Source organism: Sinocyclocheilus rhinocerous, unplaced genomic scaffold, assembly GCF_001515625.1.
Source record: "Sinocyclocheilus rhinocerous isolate Xijiao unplaced genomic scaffold, SAMN03320098_v1.1 scaffold1830, whole genome shotgun sequence".
Lineage (NCBI taxonomy): Eukaryota > Metazoa > Chordata > Actinopteri > Cypriniformes > Cyprinidae > Sinocyclocheilus > Sinocyclocheilus rhinocerous.
Window position 1 is genome coordinate 25,219 of NW_015650704.1, and position 10,007 is coordinate 35,225.

Sequence of the window (10,007 nt, forward strand, 5' to 3'; positions counted from 1 at the left end):
CACACACACACACACACACACACACACACAAAGCTTAAATCTGCAGCTATGAGTACAGCTCTCATAATTACAAAGTGTGAAGAGATGCAGTCTAGACCTTAGCGCTGCAGAAAAACTGTTAATACCAAGACATTATGCATCTGGAGACCACTGAAGATCAAATAAAACATCACAAATGTGCTTAAACACTTATATTTTACAATATTTTAAACATTACTGCACTACAATACTTATCTGCTTTTTAAAGGTTCATGAAACACTAAACTACATTTTCCAAGATGTTAAAAGGGGCCCTGCACATCAATGTCAAAATCAATTCATTTTAGAGAAAACTAGTTAATTTTGGTCTTATGGGTTTAAAATATTCATTATCTCTATAGTACATTGATGACTCATCTGTGTCTCATTATTATTCATGAGATTGCATGTCATTTTCCTATGAGAATATGTTTCTCTTAGTAGTTGAGAGACGTGTTATGGATTGCAAGTGAGTGTTTGTTTTCATTTGTAGGAGTTTTTGGCATAAAATCTCTTCCACAGACCCTGAGGATCCAACACAAACATGATCCATACAGTTTTTTCAGCTCGATATAACCGTTCAAAAGCAATGAATAAACACCACAAAATAACAGTCTCAGTTATTAAATAAGCAACAGCACACTCATATAGATTTTCCATGCAAAGTACAAATGTAACCGGCTGTGCATTTGTTTTCTGTATTAAATTATAGCTGTCACAGGATGTGTGTGTTTGCACAGTGTTCTTACCAAAGCATGCATAATATGTTCATTTTGATGCAGGGAATGATGAAGTGCAGCATGGGTTTATGGGAACCTGTGATGCTTTTAACTCAATGAGAGTGAAATCAAACAGAAGCCGCTGTCGTCTCCACAGCTTCCCACGCACACTTTCATAGCATTTTTCAAAACTGTGGTGAGAACTAACTGGTGATGAAGTAGGGGGTTTCATGGCCCTATAAAGAAATGTGCAAATCACAAAGAAGATGCATCTTACCTCTGTTGGAATCACCCCAGGAATGCGAATATCGAGGGAAAAATTGTAAGGATTGGACAGGACAAATGGCTGTCTGGTCCTCGAGCAGTCATTGGGGTCTGACCAGGCCCTGTCCTGAAACCTGTTACCAAAAACAGATGTGCATTGCTATCTGGTGGCTAGGATGCATTTTTGACAGACATCTTTAAAAGGTTAACATCTAAGTTGGGACTCCTTAAATATATTCTATCAAACTATTTAAGTCAAAAAAAGCCTTCTTGTCAGTGAAAATGTTGATTCAGTTTACTAATAGGGCTGGGACGATAAATCGATGCAGAATCGATTCGTAGATGGATTCTGAGATCTTCCGAATGCATCGCGATTCCTCTGGAATTGATTCTGAGCTTAGATTTTAACAGCAGATGGCGCTCTAGGCTAGTTTTTAACTGCACACTTAAATGCTCACGAACGGTGTTGGGGAAAGGTACTTTTAAAAGTAATGCATTACAATATTGCGTTACTCCCTAAAAAAAGTAACTAACTACGTTACTTTTTATGGAAAGTAATGCATTAAGTTACTTTTGAGTTACTTTTTAAGTCTGGGCAGGGCTTGCTTGTTTGTTTTTAATATAAAAAAGTTATTTTACAAACGTAAAAGCCCTTTCACAATAAAAGTGAAACGAATACACCTCAGGCTGAAGGAAATGTAAATTCACGTCTGTACAGTAGAGGGCGACGCTCAAACACATCTCATGAAGAATATGACGCAGGAGAAGAAAGTTCAACACTATTCAGCAATAACTAAAATGAAACGAGTGTAATTTTTGCTTATTAGTATGGTATTCATTATTAGTTGAATTTCTTAGATGCCATCTTGTAATTATGATAATTATGACAAGATAATCGTGGCATTTTATTAAATATCCGTTTACTAGGTGTTCCACATAATCAGTTCTTAGCAATGCATATTACTAATCAAAAATTAAGTTTTGATATATTTACGGTAGGACATTTATAAAATATCTTCATGGAACATGATCTTTACTTAATATCCTAATGATTTTTGGCATAAAAGAAAAATGTATAATTTTGACCCATACAATGTATTGTTGGCTATTGCTACAAATATACCTGTGCTGCTTATGACTGCTTTTGTGCTGCAGGGTCTCATATATCCCTTACTCACTGACTGTGTCCCGCAGGCTGCCGGCTCAAACCTGAAGTCTGGGTCAGGCGTGTCGAACGCTGGTCAGGCGGCTAAACTAGCGCTGCGCAAACAGCTGGAGAAGACACTGCTGGAGATCCCTCCGCCCAAACCGTCCTCGCCGCAGCTCACCTTCGTGCCGTCAGCAGCCAGTAACGAGTTCATCTACCTGCTGGGGCTGGAGGAGGTGGTGCAGAACCTGCTGCAGTCTCTGGGCCGAGGTGCGGATCAGCGCCGCAAACACAGTGCTTTACACAGGGTTTCATACAGCAGCTGCACAGTAATAATCAGAAAGAGAAACGTGTCAGCACTGCAGTGTTCTTCAGTTAGATAACAATGTGTTTAGCTATAAAACTTCCATTAGGGACTTTAAACATTACAGGAGACGATATAGTGTGATTTTTCAGCTCAATTATTCTCTGTTCTCGTTTGATAGTGTCAAGCTTAATCACCACTAGGGATGTAACGATGAACCACGAGCCGTCACATATGTGACGATTCAAATCGGTTGAGATGCTAAACAAATCACAATACAATTGGAGTAGGAGTTTATATGATTGTATCTCTGAGGGGAACTGACTGTCTTTAGAAATGTTTAGAGCATGTGACGATTCAAATCAGTTGAGATGCCAAACAAATCGCGATACAATTGGAGTAGGAGTTTATATGATTGTATCTCTGAGGGGAACTGACTGTCTTTAGAAATGTTTACGTGGTATTTTCTTTTCATCTTGCCTCTGAACGATGCATATTAGCAGCGTTCATAAGCGCAGCTCTGCTTTGTTTACAGCGGTAACCAAGGAACCACTGTATCATTGCTGTTCATGAGCGCTGCTCTGCTTTGTTTACAGCGGTAACCAAGGAAACACTGTATCATTGCTGTTCATAAGCGCAGCTCTGCTTTGTTTACAGCGGTAACCAAGGAAACACTGTATCATTGCTTCTTATTTACTGAACTGTTTTTGCCCCAATATCTTGAATTTTATGGCATAGCTGCATTTATGGAGTTGTTAGCCTGCATCATATTTGTCAGCAGTCAACTGTATGAAATGTAAGATGATGTACAGGTCTGGGGGCGGGGCCAGTGCGTTAACTGCGTTAAAATATTTTAATCGCCTTTTTTTTTCATGACTAATTAAGTTAACACGTTAAACTGACAGCCCTAATTTTTATATTATTTCATATTATTTATATATTTTTTTATCATACTGCAATATTATCATTAATATATTTTTTATTAGCATCATATTTAAATGTTTTATTTCTTTTTTAGCATATTGTTATTTTTAGAATGTTACAATATCATGCTATTATTATCATCACATTGAAATATTATATTTCTTTTTATATTATTATTAGCATTTTTATTTTTTATTATAATCATTTTGTATTATTTCATATTATTTTGATCATATTGCAATATTATATATTTTTCATATTTATTTTCATATTTATGTTATTTATATTATTTTCATATACATATTTATTTTCACATTTTCATATTTATTTTCATATTATTGCCATTATTATTTTATTATATTGCAATATTATTTTATTATTTTCTATTATTTATTTTTTTTATACCATATTTTCAGTATGGAGTTGAAGTGATGAGAGATGAGCAGCTCGTGTTAGAACAGTCCTGAGATTTTATTTTCATAGCGGCACAATATAAATGAGAGTTTGTAAAGATACAGAAGCACTGCAGGATTGTTTTACTTTCTGTCTGAGTCTCATTAGACACCAAACATCACAGTAAGTGTCATGTACTGTTAGAATGTTAACATGATCTGATGTGCTGATGTTCTGACCGGTGTGTGTGTGTGTGTGTGTCAGGTAAGCAGGGTCTGTACGCCGGTCTGGTGGTCAGCGCTGGAGAGCCGAGCTGCTGCTCTCAGTGTCAGACGGACTTCACCTGCCGCTGGCGCCGAGACGAGGGCGGAGCCGTCATGTGTGAGCAGTGCATGTCGTCCAATCAGAAGAAGCTGCTGAAAGCCGAACACACCAATCGGCTGAAGGTGGCATTCGTCAAGGCGCTTCAGCAGGAACGGGAGATCAATCAGCGAGTGCTGCAGCATGCCACGCCCCCTGCCTCTTCATCCTCCTCCTCCTCTGCTCACGGGATGAAGGCCGATCAGGTCAAAGCGCGCTCCTCATCTTCAGCTCAGACCGTGAGCCGCTCCACTGCAGCCGTCAAACAGGTGAGGCGTCGCAGCTGTGCATCTGTCAGTCTGAGGTCAGTCAAGTCACATTATTTATACAGCGCTTTTTACAATGCAGATTGTGTCAAAGCAGCTTTACAGTATTAAACAGGGAAATAGTGTGTCGTAATAGTGTTCCGTTCTCCTCTGGTCAGACGAAGCCAGCAGTTTAATTTCAGGCTGCAGCAAAGTCACATTGTGCAGAGGACTCAACTGGTTCCTGTGGTCTTGTCCCGGTGGTCGTCTGAGACAAGGTCTTTACAGGGGATCTGTATCTGGGGCTCATCTAGTTGTCCTGGTCTCCGCTGTTTTTCAGGGCTGTAGAGGTCCTCGAGGTCGGTCTGAGGTCAGTCTGAGACTGAGGTCGGTCTGAGGTCAGTCTGAGACTGAGGTCGGTCTGAGGTCAGTCTGAGACTGAGGTCGGTCTGAGGTCAGTCTGAGACTGAGGTCGGTCTGAGGTAGGGCTGGGCGATAGTTCGATAACGATAATTATCGCAAAATAATTTTCTTCGATTAAAACGATATGAAGAGTTTGATAAATGTTCGATCTAATGTTTATGCGCCAAAAGCGGAACGAAACAGCGCGACTAATTTGAATCGCGCCACACAGACCGTTTATCCGCTCGGATCAAAGTTCGAACTACGCGGCGCGAGCTCACTAGAGCAGATGTGTTTACTCGGTTACGCAAGCACTAAACAGCGCTGTGAGATCCACTGCTTGAATTCAGCGATCTGTCTGAGACTGAGGTCGGTCTGAGGTCAGTCTGGCTCTTCAGCGTGACTGACGCAGGTTTTTGTTCTTCCAGGTGTCTCCGAGTGCGTCGGCTCGTAGCGTGCAGCCGTCTGCGATACGCGTCGTTCCTCACGCCTTCTCCCCGTCCTCTCAGCTGCAGAACGCCGTGGCGGCCGCCGCTCTGGTCAGCAGGCCAGGTAAGCATGCAGAGCGTCAGGGGTCAAAGGTCAGCAGCAGCAGCGTGAGGAAACGGAGCAGCAGCGCAGCAGGTAGATTCTGCAGAACTCGCTCTACTACTGCTAGTTATATAGATTCAGTTAGTGCTTTGAATGAACTTTTATTTTTATTCTTTGTTTTTGTTTTACTTCTCATTTTAGTTACAATATGTAGTAATTTTGTGATGTGTTTTTGTCATTTTTATCTTTTTTATTGCTATTTAGGTTTACTTTTTAAGTTTGTTCAGTTTTAGTTTTTATTTAAAAATGTTACATTAACAACTAACTTAAATTCTTTATTCGGTTCTCATTTTAATTTGAGTTTTTTTGTTTTTTTATGTAATTTTGTTGTTTTTATTAGTTTTCATATATATATTATTTCCAGTTAGTAGTTTTAATGCTTCAACTTAAACCAAAGGAAAAAATTTGAAAAGTTGTCTTGGTAACTAACTGAAATATGTTTTTATTCATATTTTGAATTAGCTTTTATTTTTTTTATTTTTGTTGTATTTATTTATCTAGAAAGCTCTTTAGTCATTTTCATTAGATTTATGGGTTTCTTTAATTATTATTTCTTTTTAGTCATTTTAGTGCTTCAACTTGAAGTAAATGAAAATGAGGACTAAAATAAGTTCAAGTTATTGATCTACTATTTATATTTTTTTATTATAACAAACTCACACACACACACACACGCTCTCACACACACCACACACACACGCACACACACACTCTCTCTCTGTCTCTCTCTCTCAGGCGTGACCATGGCCTATGTGAACCCCAGTCTGTCGGTCCAGAAGCCGGTGGAGCGTCACAGGGAGTATCTGCTGGACATGATCTCATCTCGCTCCGTCTCACAGACCGCAAACTCCTGGAAGTAGAACCAGGTTCTGGATTCATCCGGTTTCTGCAGGTTTCTTCTCTCAAGGGCTCTGATCGTCACTTCACTTCTTACCAAAAACACCAGAGACGCTTTGTGTGCTGCTGTTACGGCTTAGTTTTATTTCGTTACGTAAGTGTGTGTGTGTATGTGTGTGTTTGACGACGTTTGTTCTTCCACAAACATTTTATTTTTCAGCTCATAGATTCAGAGTCACTCTAAATTAATTAGTTTTCTTCTGAACCATGTCTGAGTGTGGAGTCTGTTGAAGTTTTATGCGTTTGTCAATATTTTTTTGCAGTCACTGTAATTATATTGTTTGTATTTCCATGCAGCTGATTCTCGATATGTAGCATTTCTGAAGTAATTCCACTCATAATTGGTTTAGAAGATCATAAGTATGCTCAGATTGTTATGAGCTGCAGATTATTGGTGCAGAGCATCAGTGTTTATAATGAGGATGATGATGATGATGATGAAGGCAGATTGTTCTCATGGCTCTGGTTTAAAACTGATCATGTTCATGTTTCCGCCCATCCAACAGTCCAGGTTTGTTTTGTTGTGCGATGATGATGATGATGTCACAACGTCGTGTTTCCATGGTTACGGACAGATGCAGCAGCATGCGTCTGCTTCCTGCAACATGTACAAAGTTACAGTTTGTTAGATTTATTTGTTCCTGTAATAAAACGTTTTAACCCTTTCATTCTGACTGGACCTCTTCATTCACTTCCAGTGTTTCATATTATGTGTTTTAATCATAATTAGTGTTTTGTGGCTTTAGCTCATCTGCAGGACAAAAATAAGAGCGTCTCTCACTTCAAGAGCCTCCAAAAATAGGTGAAATATTTAGTTTAAGTGTGGTTTGCAAACATAGTTTTTCTCATCAGAATAATAGTCAACAGACAGAAAACAAACACATTTTCGCCAGGTTTTTAGGAGTAAAATGTATAAATCAGTGTGAATGATATAAGAACAAACTGGATAAACGTGTAAAGTTTGCACTTTGCAAGAGAAAAATACTCTTTAAAGACATGGATTGGAGTTGAAACATTAAAATTACATAACATAAAATTAGGACTGGGTGATATGGAAACAAATCAAGAAAATAGTCCTGACATATGTGTTCAAGAAACGTGGCTTAAACCGCAATTAAATTTTTTAATTCATGGATACATTACAGTCAGAAGAGATAGATGTAAAGGAAATGGTGGTGGGGTAGCAACGTTTATTAAACAAGATATTGGGTATAGAACAGTTGAGGTAAATGGGGAGCAAGAGGTTGTAGTGGTTGAAATATGGGAAGGAGTACAGAGTATTAGAATAATTAACTTTTACAATCCATGTGACAGATTAAGCAAGGATAAGCTAGAAAATATTGGAGGAAATGGAAGTCATAAAGTGGTGTGGTGTGGTGATTTTAATGCACACAGCACATTGTGGGGGAGTACTAACACAGATTACAATGGATTGATCATAGAAGATTGGGGAGGATTGGTGTGTATCAATGATTAGCAGTGTTAGCAGTCCTGTTCTGTTTAAGCTAATGATTGATGATATATTTACACAGATAGACATGGGGATAGGAAGGTCCTTGTATGCAGATGACGGTGCGCTGTGGAAAAGAGGGCGCAATGTGGGGCATGTGGAGAAGTGTATGCAGAATGCTGTTAAAAAAGTTGAGAATTGGGCTAATGAATGGGGTTTCTGTTTCTCTGTAGCAAAAACTCAGGTAATCTGTTTTACAAAAAGGAAAATCAATCCAATTATGAATATTAAAATGTATGGTCAAAAATTGGAGCAGGTGTCAGTAATTAGATTTCTGGGAATGTGGATGGATTCAAAACTGGATTTTAGAATTCATATTCAGAAAATAGTAGACAAAGGTAAAAAAGCAATAAATGTAATGAGGTGCTTGGCAGGTGTTGAATGGGGGGCATGTCGTCAGTCTCTTAAAAGAATATACTGTGCACTGATAAGAGCAGCTATTGATTATGGTAGTATGGTGTACAGTTCGGCATCTAAAACACAACTTTTAAAGATCGAGGCAATTCAATCACAAGCACTGCGAATATGTTGTGGAGCAATAAGATCATCTCCAATAGCAGCAGTACAAGTAGAGATGGATGAAATGCCTCAGGAAATTCGAAGGCTCAAGTTAAAGATGAGATACTGGATTAATATAAAAGGACACTTAGATAGTTATCCAGTTAAGAAAGTTCTGAAGGATTGCTGGGAATATGAGTATAAACTATCAAGCTTTGGATGGACTGCTAATGAGGAGGCACAGAATATGGGACATCAATAGCCCCTTCTGTGGCAACTTCAGCAGTTCCTCCTTGGCTTTTCCCTTTGCCTGTAGTTGATTCAGCTATATGAAGAAAAACATAACAAGGAAAGAAGTATGTTTACAAATATAGCAGTGCAGTGAACAAACTTATTATAGCACCGTACAAATATACACGGATGGCTGTAAAGATCCTGAATCTGGAATAACAGCAGCAGCAGTCTACACACCCCAATTCAAAGTCAAAGTATCAAAAATAATTTCAGATCATATATCTGTTTTTACTACAGAGACAATAGCAATATTCCTAGCTCTTCAGTGGATAGATGAAGTACAGCCAATAAGATCAGACATTTGCACAGACTCCCTTTCAGTGTTAAATAGCTTGCTAAGTGGAACTGCAACAGCAAGACAAGATATGATATTTGAAGTGATGCAGAGTTTATTCAGAATAAGACGATCTGGAATAATAGTAAACTTCCTGTGGGTTCCATCACATATGAGTGTGGAAGGAAACGAGGAGGCAGAGCGTCTGGCTAAACAAGCTCTGAAACATGCACAGGTTGACATTAAAGTGTGAATGAGTAAAGCAGAAGTAAAGGGGTTCATTGCAAATGAAATAGGAAAGAACTGGCAGAAGGAGTGGGATAGTGGAATAAAAGGCAGACACTTGCATCATATTCAAGAGAAGGTAGGTCTAGAAAGAAGAAAGTTTGGCAAGAGGAAAGAAGACGATTTAAAGTCAAGAATGCGTATTGGACATTGTTTGTTAAATCAGTGTCTGTATAGAATGGAGAAGCATGAAACTGGAAGCTGTGATCAATGTGGTCATGCAGAATCAGTAGAACATGTACTTATAGAGTGTGATGCATATGAAGGAGCAAGATTTCAACTAATTCAAGCTTTAGGATCGTAATAAATAATTTGTCACTTCAGGTTCTGTTAGGAAATGGCCCAAAGCAATCAAGAATATTTCATGAATTAATTATTTTCTTAAAAGAAAAAAGACTGATAAATAGAATTTAGGATACAGTTGTAGTAAATAAAGCGGGAATAATTGGCGGTGTATTATTATTTTAATTTTTTTGGCTATAGTTCTCAAACTAACAATCATTATGCGCTCCACACTCCTATCCAGTAGGTGGCGGGAATGCACCATTTAAGTTGGTTTGCCAACCGCCATTAAATTTAAAAGAAGAAGAAGAAGAAGAAGAACCCTGCTGCGCTGATCCGTTGGAGGCGCCGGAGAGCAGCGCGGATCCGCACTCGCCGCAGCCGAAGAAGACGCGAGCGGAGCGGCGCTGGACGGAACGATGGCGGCGTCCAAGGTGAAGCAGGACATGCCTCCCACCGGAGGATACGGGCCCGTAGATTACCGGAGAAACCTGCCCAGACGAGGCCTGTCCGGTACGTGCGTTCACGCGCTGATCAGTGCGGGGTTCACGACACACACACACACACACACTCACACACACACACACTCTCACACACAAG

At 39.3% G+C, this 10,007-nt stretch overlaps 2 protein-coding genes across 2 annotated transcripts in view; both read left to right on the forward strand.

Annotated features, from left to right (window-relative positions):
• LOC107712390 (transcriptional repressor p66-alpha-like) overlaps nt 1-6,930 on the forward strand; it is a 16,031-nt gene extending 9,101 nt beyond the window's left edge. Inside the window, exons 6-9 of the mRNA XM_016517627.1 lie at nt 2,196-2,418; nt 4,034-4,398; nt 5,205-5,400; nt 6,103-6,930. Coding sequence (XP_016373113.1) covers nt 2,196-2,418; nt 4,034-4,398; nt 5,205-5,400; nt 6,103-6,227 — 909 coding nt within the window. The 3' untranslated portion in view covers nt 6,228-6,930. The remainder of the gene's footprint in view (nt 1-2,195; nt 2,419-4,033; nt 4,399-5,204; nt 5,401-6,102) is intronic.
• A 2,815-nt stretch (nt 6,931-9,745) lies between these two features.
• LOC107712396 (NADH dehydrogenase [ubiquinone] 1 alpha subcomplex subunit 13-like) overlaps nt 9,746-10,007 on the forward strand; it is a 1,366-nt gene continuing 1,104 nt past the window's right edge. Inside the window, exon 1 of the mRNA XM_016517633.1 lies at nt 9,746-9,920. Within this exon, the coding sequence (XP_016373119.1) occupies nt 9,827-9,920 (94 nt within the window). The 5' untranslated portion in view covers nt 9,746-9,826. The remainder of the gene's footprint in view (nt 9,921-10,007) is intronic.